This window comes from Ambystoma mexicanum, chromosome 6p (genome assembly GCF_040938575.1).
Source record: "Ambystoma mexicanum isolate Mex_15411 chromosome 6p, UKY_AmexF1_1, whole genome shotgun sequence".
NCBI lineage: Eukaryota > Metazoa > Chordata > Amphibia > Caudata > Ambystomatidae > Ambystoma > Ambystoma mexicanum.
The window spans coordinates 1,499,887,023-1,499,912,704 of record NC_090935.1 but is presented as its reverse complement, the minus strand read 5'-3'; the positions used below and the strand labels follow the sequence as shown (position 1 = coordinate 1,499,912,704).

The 25,682-nt window shown below is 46.3% G+C and overlaps 1 protein-coding gene across 1 annotated transcript in view; it reads right to left on the bottom strand.

The window, feature by feature from the left end:
• Window positions 1-25,682, bottom strand: part of FRAS1 (Fraser extracellular matrix complex subunit 1) — a 1,618,415-nt gene that overhangs the window by 1,054,272 nt on the left and 538,461 nt on the right. The window contains exon 17 of the mRNA XM_069626341.1: window positions 2,605-2,745. Coding sequence (XP_069482442.1) covers window positions 2,605-2,745 — 141 coding nt within the window. The remainder of the gene's footprint in view (window positions 1-2,604; window positions 2,746-25,682) is intronic.

The window sequence follows — 25,682 nt, the reverse complement described above, 5'->3', positions numbered from 1 at the left end:
GCCTCCGGAGCTCCGAAAGGGCCGTCGTTGCTGAAGGGCTCCTAGGGCGCGGGCCGTCTCCGTGTCCGTTTTTATGGCTTGGAGGGATTCGTCCACCGCCTTCCCGAACAAGTTGCTGCCGTTGAACGGCATGTCCAACACCCTGGTCTGGACGTCCTGACGGAAGTCGGTCGCCCGGAGCCAACCCCGTCGTCGTAGGCAAACACTGTTGCCCAGCTGGCGGAACCCGGTATCGGCAATATCGGTTGCCACCGTTATGGCGTGGTCCGACGCCACCTCGCCCTCTTGCAGTATTTCCAGGGCCTCGGACCTCTTGCCGTCCGGCAGGAAGTCCAATATGGGGGCCAGCTTAAACCAGAGCTCCCTGTCGTAACGGGCCACGATCGGCAGGGCCTTGGCCGCTTTGATCATCATCGCCGCCGACGAAATGACCCGCCGCCCCATGGCGTCCAACTTCTTTCCCTCGCCGTCCGGCGGGGAATTCGACGTCGAGGCTCCTGATCCCGCCGCTTTCTTCTTCGCTGCCGCCGAGACGACCGAGTCTGGCGTTGGCTGGGCCCTGAGGCACAGGGGAGCGGTTTCGGGGACCCGGTACTTCTTCTCGTACCGGTCCCGTTTGGCTGGTGCCGTGGAGGGGTTTTTGAGAACCGACAGGCCCTCCTCCCAGATGTCATCGATTAGGGGCACCGCGATGACCGTCTTCCTCTTGGCCTCCCGGTGCTGATAGAGGAAACCCTCCTTTTTCTGCTCCTCCGGGCAGAGCTGGAACAATTCGGACGCCCTGGCGATCATGGCGTGGAATGAGCCAATCTCGTCGGGCGGCGAGGCCCGTGCGACGGGAGACCCGTTCCGTCGTATTCGCCCTCAGAACCCGTCGTCGAGCCCAACGCACCGTCATCTCCCGATTCGTGGGAGGATGAGGAGGGAACTGTAGGCCTTACGGGGGCGAGCGGAGGAGAGGGTTGGGTCCTCCGTCGTTTGTTCTGAGGACTTCCCGACGGGCCAGGTTGTGGGTCCTCCGGCCTGGGCCGTGGGAATCTCGTCCTTATCTCAGAGCATAAGGACTGGATGGCAGACAAAATGGCCGCCGAGCCATCCTGAGGCCTAGGATCCGGCTGCGCCGGAAGGGAAGGCCGCTCTTCCTCACCATCGTCGTCTTCCTCGGTTATCTCCCGAGGATCTTCCTGACGGGATCGAACCTTCTCGAATTGGACTTCGAGGTTCCTCACGGCCTCGGTCAGTTCCTCCTCCGAGGCTGACTCCGAGCTCGAGGAGGGCACCGTGCCCCCCCTCGCTTCTTCCATCATGGCGGCCACGACCATGGGCTGAAAAGAGGATTCCCTCCTTGGTGGCAGGGAAACTCTAGTCCCGGAGGCAGTCTCCGCTGGCGGTGTCTCTGCCGGCTTGGCCAGAGTCGCCGCGATAGCCTCGATAGAGGCCTTCGCCTGCTGAGTAGGGGCCTTCACCACCTTAGGTGCGTCCCGGGCCTTCTCCTTCGGGGGAGGGGCGACGCCTCGCTCCCCCTCTTCCGAGATCGGACTGGGCTTCTCCCGAAGCTTACCCGGGGTCTCGGACTTTCTCTTCCCCGAACCGGAGCGTTGGCTCGTGGTTGGCGGTGCCGGGGAAGGTGCCCCCTGCCCGGCGACCGAAGAGCCCGACCTTTCGGCGCTCCCGGAGCCAGCGGACTCGCAGCGCTTGGCCTGGTGTTGGGCCCCCGTCGCCGGGGCGCCCGCACAGGACTTAGAAGCCCGCTCGGACCCTTTCTTCTTCTTCTCACCCATCAAGCCCTTCTCCAACCAGCTTGCGAGACGGGATCGACGGGTCCCTCATGGTCAACTCCGACAAGTTCTTGCAGAACTGGCAGTCCTTCTCTACATGAGTCTTGTCCCCATGAAGACAGTAGAGGCATTGCGAATGTTCGTCTTCCTTAAACACATTCTGCAGCCCGCATCCAGGGCAGCTGCGAAACAGTTGGGTCCGGGCGACGAACTTGCATCCTGGGCCATCGCGAAGTAGGCCGCGAATCCTCTGGAATCCTCTGGAATCCTCCAAGAAGTTGATTCGACGAAATCTTCACCCTTGAGGGGCGTAGGAAATCCCGCAACAGGGAAGTAGAAACGGTGGAGCTTGAGGCTCGATTAACCGAAAAAAATTCACCTGAAAAAGCGCAAAACACGCAGTAAAAGCTCGAGAGCTAAGCACGAGGACTCCCAACACTTGAACGTGCGGTAAAAATCTGAAGATGGCTGCCAGAGGTGGGGCTTAGGTAGAGGGCAGTCATTGGCTGTGGTCAGTATGACGCAGAGATCAGTGATTGGTTACTACTATGAAAAACAGATCGGAAACGAAACTGATACTGATTTTTTCTTTACCGAGGATTCCCAGCCTGACGACGGGGAATATTCATGAGCATGTGAATCCATGCCAGACCCCATGCTGGAAAACATCCTATCCCAACCAACTGAAAACCAAACCATCTTTTCCACATCCCTACAGGCCAAGGAGTCATGAAAATGGTAGAGGTTACGCTATGTAAGACCCAGTAACATAGCATAAATGTATACTTTACTGTGCAAACAACATTACAATAACATAATAAAATACCTTTGCAATTACTATTTTCTGCAAATGAGCCTTCCAAGCAGGTTGGTAAGCACTGCCCCTGATGCAGCACAAGAGACCTGGAGCAGGATCCGCACTGGTTAGCCAAGGGTCCAAAACAGCTGGAACATGTAACATGGCAAGCTGAAAAAAAATAGAAGAAAGGTTACCACATACAATTTCAAATTGCTGTAACCATCATTTGTCACAGGAAAATATTGGAAACCATTTAGATATCAATTCCTGTATCCAGCATGATCTAAATTGGTGAACAGATAACTGGAAAATGAAAACAAATATATTTGCAACTAAAACAGATATGTAAAATGACATTACAGTAAAGGCACATTCAGCTATGTAAGGAATATGTAAAGCCTTGAAGGTGAAACCCCTGGGCTCTCTTAAGTATGGCTAGGTCAAGGGCAGCTAAAGCACAGGGTTAAGCAAATATAGAATGCACATGATTCCGAATGAATCTAGTATTTCCTAAAATAAGTCAAGTAAACCTTTACTGTATACCTAAGTGATCTTGGCAGCAGCGTGGAAGGTGGAGCGGGACGTACAGCAAGCACCAGAAGGCCAGAAGGCGGCCTCAATGATCGGAGGAGCTGCAAACCTGAACTGCGACAGGGACCTTCCATACTAAAGCTAAGAGCCAAGTGTTCTACTGTATGCCTGCCGTGATACCCAGACAATCTATGTTGGAGTGGGGTTCAGGGCCTCCCATAACACAGAGGAGCGCATTGGAGCACGGTGCCAAGGGAGAGTGAGTGCCTTGATGGTGAGGTGGGCGTGCTCCCCTGGCACCTCACAGATCTGTCGTGGAGATCTGGTCAATGCTCAGGAACCTCGCCTCTACTGGGGGAAATCTGGAGTGTGCGTTTTTCCTGAGTGGCGGCCATAGATTCAAAAGGGATACAATGTCGACGCCAGGTAAAGCGAAGGGGACAGGCTCTGGGAATATCAAGCAGATGCTGCAAACACAGGAACAATCAGGGAAAAAGCAACTTATCTAGGTTTGCACACAGGTTCACACGGCTGTGTCACCCCAACTAACCCAAGAATCACGGAACATCCATTCAATCAGGGTGGACCTGAGGGCCATGCTCCTCGAGTTGAAGCAAGAAATTCAGGGCAGTACAGACACACTGGCGGGGTCAATTGTGGAACTTAACATGCATATAAAGGCAGCAGAATCCCATCTGGAAAAAGTCGAGACCAGAGTAGGGGAGCAGGCCCCTCAACAAGTCCTCCTCACAGAGAGGACGGATGGCCTGAAGCAGCGAATGGAAATCCTTATAGCGAAGCAGGAAGATGCCGAGAACCGATCACGGCGAAACAACATCAGAACCAGTGGGGGGTTAGAACAGTTTTTCTCAAGTCCAACTAAGGGCTTAGTAAAACCATACAAATGAAACAGTACAAAACTCCACTCTTGGTATAAGGCTGTACCACCTGAGCATATGGGCAGCGTAGACAGAGCAGCCAGGCTTATCTCAGAACCGAGAGAGGGCCGTAGGAAGGTACTAAGAACTTGTAGTATACCAAAGGTTCAACAGAAACCTTACAAACAGAAGTTTGATAAAAAATAAAGGTTTATTATAAATACAGTTAGGCCAAGTTAAGTCGTGGGGTAAGTGCATTGTCATAGAGTCATAAACACATTATAAAAACGCAACACAATGCTTGAAGGTACACAGACCAAAGCATAAACCTTCTTCAGAATTACTAACAGTAATACTCATGGGGAGGAAAACCTTAAGTTACTTTCTGATTACTTTCAGTAATAAAAGGGTAGTAGACCCTAGCAGTTGTACAGTAACACTCAGTTAAGAAGTCACTTAGTAAACCAACCTGCAGGTATACTTTTCTAAATAGTGGAACACTCATTCAAGAAATAGTAGAAACCTATAACCACATTCAGCCGAACACATATACTAGGCGAGTAAAACCGTTTGGTGTAATATACAATTACAGCTGCTTTTCAGCTCAGTGGAACACAGATTAAGGTAAGCTAGAACTCTTTACATTAATTTAGGATTGCGCCAGGCAGACCAATGTCCGCTACACCTACAGAACACTGTTTAAGAATGACACACAGCTATTCTAGGCAGGTAAAACCTAATGTTGTAATATACTATTAAAGTTGCTTTTCAGGTCAATGGAACACAGACTAAGGTAAGCAGTAACCTTAACTTATTTTAGGATGGCACACAGCCACCTCAAGGTAAGTAAAACCCATATACTTTTTAAAGGAGCTACTAGCATCTTAAAGGAAGGTATAAACCTAAGACTGCTTTAGAATCTGTATAAAACAGACCAGGGAAAGCAAAACCCAGTGTTCCACTTTAAGAATGAGTCAATGTTATTCAAGGTAGGTAAATCCCAAGAAAGACTTAGTTCAGACAGGGTATACAGGAGGTAATGGGAAGCAAGACCCAGTTGATGAACTTGCACACTAATATTCTGAAATAAATAGTGAAGTGAAGCCAACAGCTTTACTTTTGGAAACGTGGCACAACCAATTCACAGGTGAGTAAGAACCTTACATATATTTTTCAGAATGGCAAAACACACATTCAAGGTAAGTAAGAACTTTTGTAACTGTTGACTCTCAGAGGTACAGTTACCAACAAACTCTTTCACAAGTAAGTCACTTTTAAGCATGTGTTATACTTTTCAAGGCAGAATCATTTTCTTATCCAGTCCTTCCAAAGTCTATGGCATTAGTTCACTAGTGGTCTAGGTGCCAAATGTAGGCAGGGTGAGATAGGGTTCGGTTGCAGGAAAAGTTCACAGTTCCTGAGGAAGTCTCTACAAACATGTAAGTATTTCACTTTAAAGTTAGTTAGGGTGCAGGGTCTTCAGAGAAGACACCCTAGAGGAATTCCAGCAGTGGGCTTGGGTAAACTGGATGAGAGGCCTCCCAATCGGAGGAAACACCCAAAAGCCACACAGGAATCACAAAAGACTTAAGGTGTGTAAATACCTCAGCCAACACAGTACCTCAGCACAGAAGAAGAGTTGGAGCAGGAAGACTTCAGAATCTGCAGTCAAAAACCTGGTCGATGGATTCCTTGGTCATGAAGACAGGACTTTGGAAGGGATTTTGAAGCAACGATCAATGGAGAAGGCTCCAGGCAAAAATGTCTTCATGGCTGGATGCGGCTCTGTGGTTTTGGCGCTCTTTTCAGGAGCCAGAAGTAAACAGAATATCGTTGATTGGATTTGTGTCGCTAATCTGGTCCAGCTCTCTGGTGAGGGGACTTCAAGGACTGGAATCACATCTCTGGATGTCCAGCAAGATGCCACCAAAGTTTAATCTCGATTCGGGAGTCCCCAGGTCGCTTGGAAGGAAGGGTAACAGCAGGCTCCGGTTACACAGCAAGCTCTCCGGTCGCTAGAAATCATCTAAGCAGCAGTTTCTTCATCTTCCTCTTCGGACTCCGGTCCATTGGTCGACTACCTCTTCAGCTTCCAGGATCAGAGTTTTATGCAGGAACCCAGCCAATCAAATAGACGTGCAAAATTCAAACTTGGGGGGGTTGGCAGTCCTTTCAGGACAGCAAGCCTCCCAGTTTCAACTGGATTCTCGCAGGTAGGCTGGAAGACAAAGGGCTACAGAGTTTTGGACTCCTTCCTCGCTTCCTGCCTTCACAGACACTCTGGAGCCTGGGTGGAATTGACCATGGTCTCCTGCCGAAAATGTAATTCCCACAAAGGATTTTCCCGCCCTGTAGGGAAGGGGAAAGACCAAGCAAGGGACAAGAAGGGCAAAAATGGCTATAAAAGATGAAAGGGGCCATTTTCGTAAAATGGGAGCTCATGGGTGTCTTTACCGCGGCTGTCAAAACAGCCCACGGTAAAGGTGTACCAAATTTGTAAAAAGGTTCACTGACACCAGCCATTTAAGGTAAGCTTGTCCCTGTAACAGAATTGTTACAGTGCTAGTAAGAAAGGGGATACATTGTTTTCCCCCCAGCACTTCACATAAGGTAGGGCGTGCTGGTCTCACCTAACAAAATGTAGAAGGGATACGATTATCCTTTCTACCCTAGGGGACTGTAGTTCTCACAAGGTTAGCCAGAGAAAGTAAAAGGGGAGCCCTAAGGCCTAAGGGAAACCCTGTCACAATAAAAAGATATGCACCAAACGTTGTCTAAGCGGATAAAGTTAAAAGGACACTATGGAGAGTCTTAAAAATGAAACCCATAAAATGAGTAAAAGGATCTGCAAGTGTGGAAAAAGGTTCCCACTCACTGAGGTATAGGGAAAAATAATCTACCATTGCAGCAAACAGTTTTGGTGTTCTCATAAGTGAGGTAGATTTAGCATTAAAGTAAAAATCTTACCTAACAGAGTTCCAGTGCAGGTATCAGATCAAGAACTGGGGGTCTACACGGAGGGCCTGTTTTTCTACATCTAAAAGCTCCCTGCTGGGGATGAGATCACCCTGGACCGAACTCAGAGTGTACAACTCATTCCAGATTAAAAACAAGCTAGCCCTGGATGTCTTGATGAGGATGCACTTCGATCGCCAGAAAGGCACTATAAAGCAGGAGAACAGAAAGCAAAATAGTATCACATACAAGGAAGCCTACTTAATGCTGTTTCAGGATCCATCCCAATCTACGCTGGTCAAGCGAAGACACCTTAATGTGGTCACATTGTGGCTAAGGGAGCAAAATATCACCTACAGGAGGGCTTTCCCTTGCCAGCTGCTATTCGAGGTCGGGGGGAGAAAATAGAACATCTCCAAACAAGAGGAAGCAGCCTCGCTGTGGGTGGAAGAAGAGCAGATGGCCGAAAAAGTCAGCAATGGACAACAGCGGGACCCGGAGGGGAACTCTAGAAAACCAGGCAAACTGAGAGGTCCAATGAACAGAGGCAAGACTCAGTGAGCCCGAGAACGAACACGTATCCTTAGCCACGCCGCAGAGACCCAAGTACCATGGAGGCTTCAGTGACTGGAGCAAGCACCCCCAGCCCGCAGTTGCCCAGGTGGATGCCTAGATTGGCTGTAAATCCTTGTTTAGTTATTATTTCATGGCCTTAGGGGTTGAGAAGAGAGTGTGGGTGAGAGGGGAAATATCTCTGATGGTGGGGCGGACGGGTGCAAAGAGGCAAAGCCATGTGATCTGCTAAGGGCTGGAGATGGGAGATACGGAGGGTCAGGTATGGGGGGGCCCATGGTGGCCCCGGCACAAGGGACTATGCCCATGAGGCTAGGTGTCCAATGATGTCAAACAAGATACGATGTCTAGAACCCAAGTGCTGGGAATGTTTGGTTGTTATAAATTGTTTGGGAAAGAGGTAATGCCTGCTGTAGTAGCCTCGCTCATATTGGGATCGCTGCTTACTCCCAGCAAAAGAGGGATAATATACAAATACTATGGCAGAAGCGTAGGTTCATGGAACGTCCAGGGTCCCAATTCACTGGTGAAACACAAATCAATTCTCAGGAGAAGGAGCGAACTTGGGTGGGGATTCGGATTCTTACAGGAATCGCACCTAATGACCCAAGATGAAAAGTAGATGAAATATAGGGAATATCCATGGGGTTTCTTTACCACCACAGGGAAAAAGAATAGATGTGTAGCCATCCTTATAGCTCGCAACATTCAGTTTGAAATTAAGATAGGCTTGTGCATCCCAAGGGCAGGTATTTGGCCTTCAATGGTTGGTTATATGGATGTCCAATCACTTGCATGGTGATTTATGGACCGAACGAGAATCAAAACTTCTTATTGCACCTAATTCCGTTAATACACACTTTCAGGGAAGGCAAACTCATTCTTGGAGGGGACCTTAACGGTGTGACTGACCCCTATATGGATTGAACCTCTCTGATTGAACTGTCAGATGTATGGAACTTCAAAGCCATAACAAGGCTATTGAAGGAATTGGACTTGGTGGAAATGTGGCAGTTCCACCATCAGGGGCAAAGTGACTACACATTCTAGTCAGCCGTCCACAAAAGCTAGCCGAGGCTAGACATGTTTTTGACCACCTCTTCACTGATTCCTTAGACCTCTGCAATATATATATATATAGAGCTGAACACGTTTGAGGACTATGCACCAGACACATTGACTATAGTGGGCCTAGCTCTTCACGCGGCAGAGCATTTGCAGTGGCAAATGAACAGTGCAGCACTGAGAGATCAGGTGACTAGGCAGCATATGGCGGTAGTGATAGACAATTATTTTTGAGAAAATGATCTGTGTTAACTGGATCCGGGCTTGGTCTGTGATGCAGATAAGGCTGTATTTAGAGTGGAATTGATTGGGAGAACAGCGGCATTAACAAGAGCTAGAGACAAAACACGAGTAGAACTTGAGCAGGAAGTCAAGGACAAAGAGAAGTAATACAAATTTATGAATTTGCTGAAAACTCTGAGCACTTCCGGTGACTCAGTCAAAGTTGTAAGTTCTACATACGGATCAATCGGTCCAAGCAGTCCTATATACCAGGCAATTTTATTACTCAAAAGGGGACAAAGCAAATGAAATCCTGCTGGCCAAACTGAAACAGATAAAATCAAGCAACCACATTGGGGCACTTTGAGACTTCATGGCAACAATACAACAAGGGGACGGGGAGAAAAGCCAAATCATACAATCCTATTACACTGAGCTTCTAAAAGTGGGGGATGGGAGGTCGGGCGGATACTAGTGTGTTCCTTAGCCCCACACATGACCCATAACTTTCGGACACCAAGGGACTGATTACGCTACAGGGGGTAGATAACGCTATCCAAGCACTTCCACACAAGGCACCAAGACCCAATGGGTTCCCTAACTCATTTTATTAAATGTTTTGTTCCCGAATAACGCCCTAACTGACAAAGGTATTTATCTTGTTTGGGAGCCTGGGAGGATCTCTATGTCATGACAGGATCAATGACTACACTCTTATTAAAGCCTGGGAAAGACACACTGGAGTTCAAGTCATACAGGCCATTGCACTTATCAACAGCCATGCAAACATATTCACTAAAATCCTTGCCAATCGGTTGATGGAAATTATCCCTATATTAATAAATGCTGATCAAACTGGTTTCATATGCGGTCGTTCTACATTTGTTAACATTCAGCATACGATTAATTTAAACAAATGGTTTGTTCGCATACACCAGAAAGCAGACCTTCTGTCACTCGATGTGAATAAAGCATTTCATGGTGTGAACTGGGTTTACATATAGAAGGTGTTATCAGCCTATGGATTTGCTCAGAAATTCAGGAGGAGGTGGATTGTAGCTAATTTTCAATCCTCATTCACAAAATTCAAAGTCAATCAAAACAACACAAAACTGATTAGAAATGGAAGAGGCACACGGCGTAGCAGAGCTGTCCAATGTCCCCGCTTACTTTTGGTTTACCACTAGAACCCCAGGCACACAAAATTAGGAATGATGAAGCTATTATGGGTATAATGGTCCAAGAAAAGCGCATAAAATCACTCTAAACACAGATGAGATCATCCTGTTTTTGGGTAAGGTTGAGGAATCTATGCCACGAGCCATTACAGTAATAGGAAGTTCAGGGAAACTCATGATTCTCAATCAACTACGGGAAATCAGTAGGGAGGAACATTGGCAAGTCGGAGCACACCTTGAGGGCAATTCAATCGGCTTCAAAAATGAGGTGGACTAAAGATAAACTAGGATTATCTACGGGTATATTTAACACCGACCTATGATTCCCTTTTTAAGGCAAATTCCTGTCCCTATTTAAGGAATGTCATCACAGCTGTAAAAATGTCATTAATACCATAAGTGTTTTATGCTTTCCATGCTCTCCCAGTGGAGGTCCCTATGAAAAGTATGGAATGGCCACAGGGTGAAATTTCAGTGTTTATATTTGGCAAAAAACACCAAAGGGATTACAGGAAAACAGTTATGCGCCCACTGTGGCAGAGGGGCCCGGCCCCTCAGTCAAAAGATACTTGATAGCAGCCCAAATCTGCATAATAATTGACTAGTCCCAGCCCGCCAGGAAGAAATGGGTGGAGGTGGAACAGGGCTCTACAGGGCTACCCCTAAACAACCTTCCTTTTATGTCACATTCTGTACGGGGAGCAGGGGGACCCTCTTGCATTCTACCAGGGCCACTTTCTCATATTGGGACAGTGGGTGCGCCTTGCTAAAGATACCTGCAGGACTGGGTCCACTCTCGCCAGTCACAGGGAACTCAGAATTCTCACCAGAAAAAGAAGAGCAGACCTTCAGGGGATGGGCAGCAGGTGGTAAACACAGGTTGGGGCAACTGTACATGGGCACTAGCCCACTCACATATGGGTGCAAAAATAAGTTCTCACTCTTGGAGAATGAGAGGTACAACTACATGCAGATCTGACACTGGATCTCCAATCCCAAAGTTACAAAAAGGGCCACACGGCTCCCAAAGGGTTTGGGCTACCTCCAGCAGAGGGGATCACAAAAGGGCAGACAACGCTGTGCTACAAATTATTAGACCCCACAGATAGTGCCGATAAACAGCCATACATGCAGAAATAGGAAAGAGAATTAGGGATCGAAATGCAAACCGCATCGTCGGAGCATATTTGGGAACGGGCGCATAAATCATCACGATGCACTGGTGTAAAAGAGTGCATGTATAAAATCCTCCTCAGATGTTGCATGTGTCTGAATGGAATCAACAAGAACATCTCGGCAGACTGTTGGCAAAGCTGTCAGGAAAAGTGTACAATTGACTATATATGGTAATGCAGGGTGTCACAAGTCTATTGGAAGGAGGTGCTCTCGCATATTAAAGAGCTAACAAATATAGCGCTACCTTGGGAACCTAAGATAATAATTCTGGGAGACTCAGAGGAGGGAGGCATATACCTGTTACGAGGGCCAACATCCAAAGTGGACACAGATTTTTTGATGGCCGCCAGGTTGACGCTGGCCAATCGTGTAAGAAGCAAGAGGGTCCGGTCATCACACAATGGTGGGTCAGGATCTGGTCATTGATTACCATTGAAAAGGTCACTGCAATCCTTAGTGACCCATTCCAAGCTTTCTATGGTGCATGGCTCCTGATAATCACTGCACAACAAGCCTGGTAACAGTTGTATCATAAACCCCTAATCTGAAAAAATGTTGCCTTGTTGTAGCCCAGGCTAAACTGATCTGTTTTAGGGGCAGAAGGGCAACTTGCGTTGCAGGAAGATTTTATATGTGGACAGGGTGAGAGGGACCAGGACATTGGGGCCTCCACTCTTAACAATATGATAAACTAATTGGTGATGAACTTTTAATTTTTGATTGTGTTAATTCTGTTCACTTTGGTTTCGAAATTTCAATGAACTGTATCCTTAAAAACCTCAAATAAAGCGTGGAGAGAAAAAGTGTGCTATGACAGAACGCCATCTGTGAGGGTACGAAATCTGAGCATTTTTAATTTTTTATAATAAAATGATGACAGGGATTCGGCTTCTGAAAGTGAGATCTGCTAATCAAACGCCACAAAAAAGAAAACATTGTAAAGCATTCATAATAAATCACAGTAAAAGGTTAGTCAAAACAAGTACAATTTAAGCACAAACACCACAATAAAAACTCACAACAAACCCACCGTAAAATACTAAAATTATATACTGAATATTCAAAATATATTGGGGAGAGAAGATCCTCGCAGCCCGAAAAAGTATACTTTTCCTTCCCCTTTATTTTTTACATTCCCTCTATATAAATCTATGCTACACATGGTCACCCTGAGGATTTCAAGTTACATACATTTTAAGAACCTGCTTCTACGCAACCAAGCCCAAAGTATGTAACGGCCAACACAAAAAACAGTGTTTTGCTCAGTGTTTGTTTTGGCATAGCGGCCTGTATATTCTTCACTGTAGCATGACTTTTTATTAACTGAGCATCTATGATGAATCAAGCAAGATAAGTGTTCTTATGGGTCTAGACTGGCTTACATTGGAACCAGATTGGACAGGCCAAAACAACAGAAGTATATACTTACATAGGACTAGTGTCATATATTGGCAGAGCCAGTTTTGTGCCCAGTGCCAGTAATCATACTATAGAAAAATGTCTTGAAGCGAACCTAAGTATGGTCTTATATGGGAATACTAATATGGTGGAGCCAGCATGGAAATGTATGGGCACAGCCAGCATAAAAATGTTTTTTATACCGACATATATTGCAGGTACCGGCATGATAATGCATTGGGAAATGCCCTGTGCACTGTTGGTGACTTGCATCTATTGTACTCTTTTCATGATTTACCCTCCACACCCTTTTACCCAAATTTTCCCAGAAAGTGTGCTGTGTAATGCACCATTTTAACCCATTATTCAAAACATTTACTCTGGGGAGGGAGAAGAATCCCCCTGCCCCCACTCAACCCATTTACATTAGTTTGGGCTCCCTCGCTATGCTCAGTCGCAATCACATACCTGTGTCAAATATTTGCACCCGCCAAAAAAACAACTCACCAGCCACCACTGGTGGCTGGTATATTTGTGGACCAGGCACCGCTCCCTTCTCTCTATGTTACATTAAAGATTTAAGCTTTGAAAAACATATTTCCTTCTTTCACTTGCAGTAGTGCATGCACCTGCAGCGGCATAATCATCATGCACATTGCGCACACGTGGTGGTCCGATCCGGCTTGAGGTGTGTCGAGCCCAGTGCTTTGTGAAGGAGCTGGGAGGGGCCTCCAAAGCATGGGTCGCATGGGAGCTACCAAATGTTGTGCTACCCATCGGGCACCACTGGGTCTGACAAAGGGGTAGTGTGCAGTGCACGCCTTGAAGTCTACCAGTGAGTCCCTGAGAAGCAACTCATGGGTGTTTTCAATTTTAAATAAATGTGGTGCTATGGATTTATGTGTGCAGCAATGATATTACATTAAATAGTGTATTACGCTTAGATACATAAAATGGGGGGTCTTGGGTACATTGAAAGAACCTTTTTTTAGGTATTATACTCCAGCAAAGATAACATTATCAGGTGCACTCCCCTCTGTGCACGCAGACCAGTCTAATACGTTTTTTCTATCGTAGTGGTAGCTGGTTGATTTATAACTAGGGAATTTTGTTGATACCAAATCCTGGTCAATGATTTCATTTTCAGGCCTTGCTCATGCAGCATTTTTCTCCTGGTTAAACAGCAGCGCACACCTCCCCAGGTCAGTGCTTTTCTGACTTGTTTAACACAGCAACGCCACAGATAACACGTACTTCTGTGTCCATTGATCTATGGATGTTTCATACACTAGCTGTAGCCTGCATGACAGATTTCAGCTACCCTGTTACAAATACTGCATTACGTATGTTTTACATATAGACCCCACGCCAAATCTAGAAAATGGCATTCCCCAAATGTGTAATCGTGGACAAATCATGCCTCCCTCTGTGCCTCAGTTCTTATATCTGTCTGAAATGAGAGCACCTGGAAACAGATGCATCTAAAAAATCTGAAGGTCGTTTGCATCACTTCCTGTGATGTCACTTGGGGGGGGGTCAAGGATCGTGTGATGTCACTTGCGACCCCCAAGGTCTCCCTTGCTACCCCTAAAAAAAAAATCAAGTTTTTTTTTTTTTACAAATTGAAGCTCCTGGGCTATGGCCAATTCCATGTGGTTCTTTGTTTCTAGAGTGGCTGGCATTCTTGTTCAGGCTTCTTAAAAAAAGCATGGGGTTCCATTAGTGTAACACTTTGAGCAGTGACCCCTAAATAAGAAAGAATTGGAATAACAAATAATTTGTCTTTCTGGAATTCTATACAATAATTGCTAGACTCATTAAAGGTTTATTTCAGGTACACTTCAGGGGGTGAGTCGCTGATTTAGTCTGTTCTTAAACACCTCAAATTCACAATGCAGCAAAATACTCCAAAAGACATTTAGAGTAGAATAAGCATCCATTTCGGACTATGTATTTTGCTTTTCGCAAATTGCAGTTATAGCATGGTTTTTCCTGCCGATACATATGGTGATCTATTCTTGTATGAAATGTTTATCACGTTACAGTGATATTGTAACCATATTTTTCATAGTGTACTTAGGAAAAAATGCTATGTGATGCCACTTCCTGTTTCGTCAAGGGGTGAAAGGTTGTGTTCCATCGCTTCCCGTGATGTCACTTTGGAGTGGGGTCAAATGACATCACTTCCTGTGATGTCATCAGAGGTCAAGGGCCATGTGATTTCACTTCTGCTACCCCTGGCATTTTGGTGAAATGACGTCCCTGAACCTAACACCAGCCAAAACAAAAATATTGCCCAGGTGACATAGAATATAAAATATCAGCCAAGCAGTAAACCTATCGATCGGACCTTTCACATGCACTCACTCAACTTGCAGCAGTCTCCTGAAGGTGGACCCGGATCCCTGTTCAGGATACACTGCGGAAGATTTCTGAAACAAACAAGCAGGAAAACCTTGCACATGTTTTTATCTGCCAGCATTCTGCCTTACCTGGAACGCTAAACACCTGTTCAAGGCAGGGTGAGCTCTCAAAGCCTGCATCACATAGGGAAATGATGGGAGTTTTGAGGCAACCTCCAACCCACTCCCGTGTCTGTTATTCCTTAATCCTGTGCGGGGCACAGTGCACTTTATGGAGAAACAGATAGACAGTGACAGAGAGGGAGGGGAGAAAGAAGGGGTGTGTGTGAGAGAGAGAGAGAGAGAGAGAGATATATATATATATATATATAGAGAGAGAGAGACAGAGAGAGGTAAAGAGAAAGAGTGAGAGAGAAAGAGAGACAGGAGAGAGAGAGAGATTGGCTGAGAGAGTGGCAATTAAAATGTAAAGTGCCTTTAGAAGCCAGTGGGGATGGTGATGGGAAATAGTAAAAAAAGTGAGGACACTGTCTCCCTGATCCCTTGGGCTTAATGTACCACTCTACCTTATTAAATGACCCGCCCCACTACTTTGTTGGCCTTCTCTCTGCTGTCCAAGGCTAGATACCTCTGGGCTGCTAAAAGGTAATTACAATGATTTAAATCAAACTAAAATGGTCCGGATGGTCTGACCAACAAAATGCTGAAGGATCACCCGGACAAATGGGCTCCTTTCAGACACACAGTATTTAAGAACATATCCCAGCAACGTCTAATACCAGAATCGTGGACGTCAGCAACGATAGTGCCGATCTTTAAGAAAGAAAACAAAGAGGATCCTAAAAACTACCGGCCTATCGAGTTACTAGCGTGATAGGAAACATTTTTGGCACATTTTTGTTGACAAAACTTTCAAATTGGATAAGGAAATTCGATTGGTTGGACCCATTCCAGACTGGATTTCTCCAAAATATTGGCACCTCAGCGAACATCATGCTCCTAAGCACTCTAAAGGGTCAAACTCAATCAAAGTGGAAAGAAGATCTTTATAGCATTGGTTGACCTGGTCCAGGCGTTCGACCGGGTCAATTTATGGGAAAAACTGACGGAGAGAGACTGTCCGGAAGATGTACTGGAGCCCCTGATTGCACTCCATTCTGACACCATTATAAGAGTGCGTTTAAATCGTACAGGTTTGCTATCATCGGCAATTCTGAATGCAAGAGGGGTAAAAAGGGATGCCCCTAGCACAGAGGTGTTGAAACTTGAGGGCGCACCCACCCAGCGGGCCACGGCCGCATCCTAGGGGGGGTGCATGAGCCCAGCATGAAATATTAAAACATTTTTTTTTTTTAGATTGGAGGAAATGGGCAGGGGCAGCTAACATGGTCAGACTGGACCATAAAACGGTCTAAGGCACCAATGAAAAAGTGGCCAGCAGTTGGAAATGGATATTCAGTCCTTTAGTCACAGACTGTTTGAATAGTACCCAAGGGGGTGTTTATTGTTCAAATGTAAACACATCGTGATATTTAAAGAATATTTATTCAGCAACGATGGTCAAAACTACTAGCTGCTTAGTGAAGTAACTCCTCAAACTGGCTCACATTGGCCAAAAAAGTGGCCCATTTTGACTGGCCTAAAGTTGCATTTTGCATTTTTGGTATGGTCATCGCCCTATTGCCCTATAGGCCAGTCCAAGCCTGGCGGCTCATCCATAATGGGTGAGGGGGCGTCCACCCACTAGCCCTCTCACCCATTATGGAGGAGTCGAGGAGCCAGCCCAGTGAAACACTGAGCACTCCCTCAGCTGCTTTTTCCAGCTGTGGGAGTGCTCCTGGGCTGGCAGAACTTTCAAAGGGAAACATTGTTTGCCTTTGATAGTTCAGTTCCCCAGCCGCACATGATCACTGAGCCATGCAAGGCTGGGGGCGTTTTCTTCGCCAGCCTTGAATAGCTCATTGGAAATGCTGGCTGGGGCACTGCATGTATGTATGTATGAGGGGGTGCTCCTACGCCTCCTCGCAAATACGGGCAGAGCAACCTGGAGCGGGGCATTTTAGCAACCACGCGCAGGCCCCTGCAGAAGGTACGTTTATGGGGATTTATTTTTTATTTGACTATGTGTATGGATGCATGTATGCTTGTGTTATGGGACTGTAGTGGGAGCAGGATGGACGGGAGCACTGGGATAGTGGTGGGAGCAGGGTGGGGAGAGCCCGGGGTCGGTACTGGAAGTAGGGTGCGGTGACAGTGTGCAAACGTTCATAGGAATTTCTACCTACTGGCACTTTTGGGGGGGCCCGGCCTGCCCAAATTTTGATCAGGGAGGCCCAGGCCAAAAAGGTTTGAAGACCACTGCCCTAGCACCTTCTATACGCAACTTCTACATTTACTATCTCTCTAACTTCGAAACCATATATAAGATCTTTTCCCTGACCGTTGGCAACACTAAGGTGACAAGATTGCAATACGCAGATGACCTTATATTGATAGACCAGACAGAAATCGGTCTACAATGACAACTAGACAGCCTCCAGAGAGAGATCAATCAGGAGAAGACTAAGATAATGTTCCTCCACAAATGGCATAAGTTCTCTTTACAACTGGATGAAGAAGAAAACCGACATAGATCTGTATGGGACGTTTTATTGGACAATACAGTCACTGTGAATTTGTAAAAATTGTTCAAGCAATTGAATCAAAGGAAAAAAAAAAGAAAAAAAATGACATTGCATCATGTCCCCTTCTTGTGATTCCCTGTGCTCTCTGTTAGGAAAGATTTCCATTGTGGCATCTTTCCCTGCAGAGCGTCCATGGACCCCCTTGTTCTGACATTTTTAGGGCAAGTAAAGCCTTCAACTTCGCTTCCCGTGCCTGTTGCTCATTTGTTATGTGGAAACCTACCAGTCCTTCAGACAATCAATACTGGGAAACTATGTTTATCTTTACATTTTTGTAACTTTTTAACATTGCATACATCATTTTACAATGTAGTGCAATGGCGATAATCTATAGCTCCTGGGTACCTCTCACCGAAACCAACGGCGGGAAATCCAACCTCTAGCAACCTACTGTCGACCCATCAAGTCATCTGGGAAAATCCAAGTCAGGGGGGTAAGTAAATGCAAAGCATTTGTCTCACCCTGTCCTCAATAGGATAACATTGGGAACCAGTCCCTTTGTATCCCAACATTCCAGTCCACTGCCTTTTGATTGTCGAACCTGGGTAGTATTATCTGAAAGATATGAACACAATTTACTTACCTAGTAACCTTGTTGTATATATTCTGTGAACTCGCCAAAATAAGTACAATTAGAATTTACCTACAGAGACTACATTCTGGGAAGAAGCATTGTGACTCTTGTGACTTTTTGGCACAAGGCTACATTCTTCTTAGGGATTGGACTTCTGAAGTTGGGGGGAATTCACTTGTGACTTGGTTCCATAGTTATTGAATTAATTTATTTACCTTTTGGGTGGAATACCTTATTTGAATGCATTTTAAGAAAGTCCTATACCTGCGTGATGACGTTATTACCCAACATAAATATTGGGTGCCATTTTGGAATGCTGGTTCACACACAGAACGGCGTCTTGATGTCAAACTGAAATGTCATATTCAGCTTTTACAATAACAATAGGTAAGAGATTCTACTAATGCTGGGATCATTTTCAGCTTAAATATAGAGATGTCTGCATCTCTATTCACATATACTCGTTCTAAATGAGTAGACTACATCTAATGAGTAACTGTACTTTTCCAGATTCACCTCATAGAACAAAATCAAAAAACACAGACCAAAGGTTTGGTGAGTGCCACTAGTCATTACATACATTATTTTTGAATGTTATAGTATTTTATTAGCTGTTCCTCAATAAGGAATGTATAATCACAATACATTTTTGTATGTCATTTACAGATGTAAAGAGAATGTACAAAGCATTGCAAAGAAAATCCTCAATATTTGTCTAAAAAACCTCCTGATGAGCCACAAGATGGTAGTGGTGAAACATGTGTTGAGGGTGAAAATATTTACTGTCTAGGAAAAGCTATAATTGATGAATATTTTGAATAAAACTTAAAGTTTGGAACAATAAAAGCAGTAAAACTAAAACCTGGTTCGAATGAAATATATTTTTTTAAAGATCATGATACATTGGATTTAATTGCAATTGCCTGGGCGCAATAGTCAACCCTAAATACTTCATATTACTTTAATCTATGGTATTGGGCAGACACAATCCACTGAGTGGGATGACATGCAACAGGTCAAATTAAGAACAATTTAGGATTATCGGCAAATGGAAAATGCATATCTGCAGTTGTTTGTCTTTTCAACCTTTGGTGAATGTATATATGTTTATTATTGAGTAGTGTGTTGTAATATCACCTGCTAGTTTCATTTTCTAGTGTTTGCAAAAGCCTGGACTAAATATTTGTATTTGTATACATTCCTATCTAACTAGAATTATTGTGTGCTTCAATGTGTGGAGCCATTGTGGACCCCAATCACACTCTCTAGGGAGAATAGCCTTATCAGTTCTCCAAGTTTACCTTGACAGGTTTTGGCTAACCTTTTAGAGAGGGTACCTGTTCATTATAAGTAATGTGGCCTCCTAAAATCTGTCAACCAAGTCAGATTCTAGAAATCCATCTTAATACTCCCTTCCCTCTTCCTTAAACCCTGCCGCACTTGACTCAGAGGACTGGGAGCTATGATGGCTGAGGGATGAACAGATGACTCTATTAATTTTGAACTTATTCCTCTAATCCACAGGTCTTCAAACTGTGCCCTGCCCCCCACAGGGGGGACGCGAGAGCCCAGCATGAAATGTACATTTTTTCTTTTTGGGAGGAAATGGGCAGGGGCAGCTAACATGGTCAGACTGGACCATAAAACGGCCTAAGGCACTAATGAAAAAGTGGCCAGCAGTTGCAAATGAATATTCAGTCCTTTAGTCACAGACCGTTTGAATAGTACCCAAGGGGGTGTTTTTTGACCAAATGTAAACAAATTGTGATATTTAAAGAATATTTATTCAGCAACAATGGTCAAAACTACTAACTGCATAATGAAGTAACTCCTCAAACTGGCCCACATTGGCCAAAACAATTGCCCATTTTGAATGGCCTACACTAGCATTTTGCATTTTTGGTACGGCCATCGCCATATTACCCTATAAGCCAGTCCAAGCCAGGCGGCTCATCCATAATGCTGAGTCCACCCACTGGCCCCTCACCAATTATGGAGGAGCAGAGGAGCCAGCCCAGTGAAACACTGAGCACTCCCTCAGCTGCTTTTTCCAGCTGAGGGAGTGCTCCTGGGCTGGCTGAACTGTCAAAGGGAAACACTGTTTGCCTTTGATAGTTCAGTTCTCCAGCCGCACATGATCACTGAGCTATGCAACGCTGGGGGCGTTTTGCTTCAGCAGCCTTGCATAATTCATTGGAAATACTGACTGGGGCACTGCGTGTATGTATGTATGAGGGGGTGCTCCTGCGCCTCCTCGCACATAAGGGCAGGGCAACCTGCAGCGGGGCATTTTAGCAACCACGTGCAGGCCCCAGCAGAAGGTACATTTATGGTGATTTATTTTTATTTAAATGTGTATGAATGCGTAAATGCTTGTGTTATGGGACTGTGGTGCGAGCAGGATGGGAGGGAGCACTGGGATAGTGGTGGGAGCAGGGTGGGGAGAACCCAGGGTCTGTACTGGGAGTAGGGTGCGGTGACAGTGCACAAAAGATCATAGCCATTTCTACATACTGTCCGTTTGGCACTTTTGGAGGGGCCCGGCCTTCCCAAATTTTGCTCTGGGGTGCCCAGCCTGCCCAAATTTTGCTCAGGGGGGACCCAGGCCAAAAAAATTTGAAGACCACTGCTCTAATCCCTTTATTCTTGTTACCAAAATTATTAGGTTGACTAAACCAATGGTGATGAGGTAAGAATTGGTATTACAAATGGTATGGTATCCTACCAGACACTTCCCTTACTTTAGGACAATTGTCCTCAGGCCTTCCACTCTCCCTTAATTCAAGACCGCCTTGCTGGGCAGTTCAAAATGTCACACAAAGTCGGTGGGATTTTATAGCGTCCCAACAACTTCTTTCTTTGCTTGGTGATTTTGACTGGTGCAGACATCATTGTCTCAGTGTAGCGCCCCTGCAGCATCGTATGAACCTCTACCACTCCAGTAACTTAGGATGTACGACTGGACTAAGACATAAGACACTGCACCAAGTTTCACCCTAGGGTAATTCAACATTTTCTCTTCCATTTGGTCTTTGAAATTCACTGGGGGTCATTACGACTCTCGCGTTAAGGATTTAACGGCGCCGTAAAAGGTGTCGGCGCCGTTAAACCCTTAACGCCTGGTTACGAGGTCCCTTTGCAGGACCCGACCTTAACGGCTGGTCTAAACCAGCCGTTAAAGTAGGGACCCGCAAAGGGACCTTGGTGCTAAGTACGGTACCGCAATTTGCGGTACCGTACTTAGCGCCTTCCCCAGTCCTATGGGGCAAAAATGGGGAAGGGCCATGGTTCAATGGAATTACCGCCCCGCCAACCTTGCAATGGGGTAATTCCCCATTGAACCATGGCGGACCCGTTACAACACCGGCACCAACCATGGTGCTAATAGCGCCATGGTTTAGTGCCGGTGTTGTAATGAGGGACACTGTCTTGAGATAGGACTAAAGTATAGCTCACCACTCAGTCTCTTAACTCCAGTTTGGCTCAGACCCTGGATTTGGCCCACTTCTTAAAAAGTTCTACTCCCCTTTCTTCTTCCCAGTACTTTCTCCCCTTCTCTCCTCCTGCCGGTCTTCTCCTTTCACTGGTTTTTATGGCTTTTCCTCTCTGTCTCTGCCTGTCCCTGCACCTTCATTTCCCTCTCCTCCGCCTCCTCTTTGGTGTGCCCTCTCCACCTCTACTTACTCTCTTTTGATGATTCTCCTCTTTCTCCCTCTTATGATGCTTCTCAAACTCCTCAGCACATTTATCTCTCAATGTGTCAATTCCTCCTTCTCTGCTTCCACTGTCTCTCTCCATGTTCCTCTTCTTCCTTTTCCCTTGGCTTCCATTGCTTTGCTATGGGCGCTTCCTCCTGTCTCACCACAACTCACCTCTACTCTGTATTCTCGAACAGTCTCCAACACTCCCCCTCTTGGTTGGTACTCCATTTGTACTCTGATTTGCAGGCATCTGAGTATACAACTTTGCAATATGTGTTCCCTTGTGCTGTATCACACCACAGATCCATGCACTGCGGGGATGTTAAGGGCTGTTTACCATCTTGGAGTCAGGAGGCCATTTCTTAATGGCTGCCTGACTACAGGATAGCACTACCTAGGTGTGGCACTGCCGAATTCCTCTGTCTGTGTGATCTCTTGCAACGATAAAAGGACTGTTAGCTCCTATGTCTCTATGAGCGGTTGACTCACAGTGTATCGCACAAGCTAACTTTGCACACCATGTCTTCGGATGTCATTGGACTGACCGATTATATCAAGTCGGTCACTGAGCAATGTGAGAATGTAATCAGCATTCCCTATGTTCCACAGGTTTCTCTCTCTGCCCATGTGCCATATTTCATGAATCATGGAGGGTGTCTTGGGGCATTGTGGTGTACATGACACACAAGAGGGGAGGACTGGGATAAAGGCCCTGGGGGATCCTCCATGTACCGAAATCTAGGGGAGAAGAGTCCTTAGAAAGAACATTACTGGTAAGTAATGTTTCCTTCAATGGATTGCATTGGATTCTACCACATATTCCTCATCTTGATAGCCATGCTGGAGAAGAGTTGGAAGTTAAACCAAGAAGCACTGGAGGACCGCCCTAGCAAAGTACGCATCTGCCCCACGGGCCAAGTCCAAGTTGTAATGCTTCGCAATCATGTGTAGAGAGGACCATGTTGATGTGTAACAGTCTCTGGCCAGCACTCTTATGAAGGGCATAGGAAGCCACAACTCCTCTTTTAGCGTGGGCACTAAACCCTGCTGAAACCTCATTTCCCTGTGGCTGATAACATTCTGAAATGCACAGAACAATCCATCGTGAAATAGTTTGCTTAGTGACTGCTCGCCCCAACTTGGATTGTGAGAAGGCGACAAACAACTGGTCATCCTTCCTCAACGAGCACATCCTGGTCAGGTAAAAACTCAGCACCCTCTTGGGATCCAACCTGTGGAGCCTCTCCTCATCCTTAGAAGTATGGGGGGGAGGGTAAAACGCTGGAAGATCTAAACTCTGCCCCAGATGAAATTCAGACACCACAATTGGGAAAAACATAGGGTGCACCTTCAGGGAGACCTTCTCCTTAAACTTCAGGAAGGGGTTTTGCTAGATAGTGCCTGCAATTTACTACCCTTTCTAGCAGATGTGATTGCCACCAAAAACACTTTTTTCAATGTGACAGATCTGTTGGGAGCTGAATGCAAAGGCTCAAATGGAGCCACCATCAGAAAAGTTAGCATTAGATTTAGATCCGAGTCTGGGGCTACAAAAGGCTAAGGATGGAAGCAATTAACAACACCCTTGAAAAAGTGCATCACCAAAGGAACGGTAAAGAAGGAGCCCTGCTCTTGTGTCCCCTTAATGGACAGAGCCACCAGATACCCCTTCACTGTGCCCACTTGCAGACCCAATTTGGCTAAAACCAACAAACTCCATCACCAATGTAGTGGGACCCGTCATGGGGTCCACCCCTTTCAACTTGCACCAGTCACAAACTTTCTCCATCTGCACACGTACAGGGACCTCGTGAAAGGTCTGTGCACAGCCAACAGCACCTCCAGTACCTCTTTGTAGAGGTCCCAGTCTCTGTACCTCAGCCTCTCAAGAGCAACACATGCAGGATGAGAGGGTCCGGGTTTGGGTGAAGCACATCGCTTCCCGACTGACACGAGGTCCGGCCTCAGAGGAAGCCTTAGAGGTGGGTATACCGGCAGTTCCAGGAGATCCGGGTACCACGTTCTCCTCGCACAGTCCGGGGTGATCTGGTTCAGGTTAGCCCTGCATCCCTGCAACCTCCCGAGAACCCATGGGAGGACTGGTATTGGGGGGAACGCGTAATGGAGATCAAAGACCCACTCCACTAAAATGTGTCCCCGAATGTCCCCCTGGGGAAAATTCCCTTGAACAGAACTACTTGCTCTTCATGCCGTCCACCATCGCAAACAGACCAACTGTTGGGGAGCCCCACTGGGAAAAGATCTCTGTAGTGACCTACGGGCATAGCCCTCACTCATGGGAGACTGAGCTGTGCCTGCTCGGTCTGCCAACTCCTTCTCCGCCCATGCCAGATGAGCTGCAGAGGCTGAGATTTTGTTCTCTAGCATCTAGAACCATAACTGCATGGCCTCCCTGCTCAGGGGTAGTGGTCTCATGCCTCCCTGCTTGCGGAGGTAGTGCATGGTCACTGCGTTGTCCGTTAACACAAGGAGATGTTTCCTCTGCAGACCAGGTGCAAAAGCGGCTCCAGCAGATTGATGTGGCAACGTTTCTCTTCTTGAGACCAATGACCGGTGATCTGGGCAGAGCCTCAATGGGCTCCCCAGCCCTTCAGCGAGGTGTCTGACCACCTGCTCTTCTGGCAATGCCACCCAGAAAGGCTCTCCCACCAACATGTTTGTGCTGTCACTCCACCAGATCAGGTTGTTCGCTACCAACTTCGACACCTGGAGCAAATAAGACATCTGGCTGTAGTATTGCGAACACTGGGTCCTGAGAAGCCACTGAAGGGATCTCACCCAAAGTTTTGCCTGTGGCACCAGTAAAATACAGGATGCCATGAGGCAGAGTAGGTGCAAGAACGCTCATGCTGGTAGACTGCTGGAAGGCTGGAAAAGACTGACCATCTGTGCCACGTTGGTGACTCACTCCACTGGAGCAAAGGGCTACCCTTCCCGGGTGTACAAGACTGCTCCGATGAACTGGAGCTTCGGGGCTGGTGACGTCTGAGATTACTTTAAGTTCAGAGAGAAACCCAAGCCATGCAGCAGTGAAAAGTGTCCTTGAGATGGCTCGAAACTTGTTCTGGCGACGGTGCCCGGATAAGCCAATCATCCAAGTATGGGAGCACAGAGACGTGGGCTCTCCTGAGGTGGGCCACAACTACTACTTGATCATGTAATCATATACAAATTAAATGACCCTCCAACCATACTATCTGTGCCCTCAAGGTCGGGTCTACCCCTAGACGCCGGTGATGAGCCGCCTATCTAGGGTGAGGGGACAGAAGGAGGCTTACCCTATTGCTAATAAATATGATTGAAAACCCTAAGGGGCACTTCGCGCTGTGCCCAGAGTGCTAGGTTCTAGCAGGAAACTTAGTTACTTTAATTGTCCTGCCCACAAGAACTCAAAATTCAAAAACAGGTGCGCTGAATCTATGCACATATATAGATGTAGTTCCCTTAGTTAGTGGGAGATCCCTAGATACAAATTGGCCAAACACTTTCAGTTGAGGAGGTCAGTGGAACCACTATCTTCAGGACTTGTGGTGCTGTAATGAGCGCCAGTCACCTGCTTGCAGTTGGGTTGTCACTGCGCCCCAAGTTGGAGCCACAGGCAGTGCCCAATCCCAAAAGTAAAGCAGCCTCTTAAATTCTTGATTCTTTAGTTTTCAAGATGCCCTAATTACAATCATAATATTACCGTATTAGGGTAGGTTCTGATGCAGGGTTAAAAGAAATTGCTTTCCATTGTTTCAGAATAAAAAGATCACAGAGTCTCTTAGCAGGGCACATATCCACAGC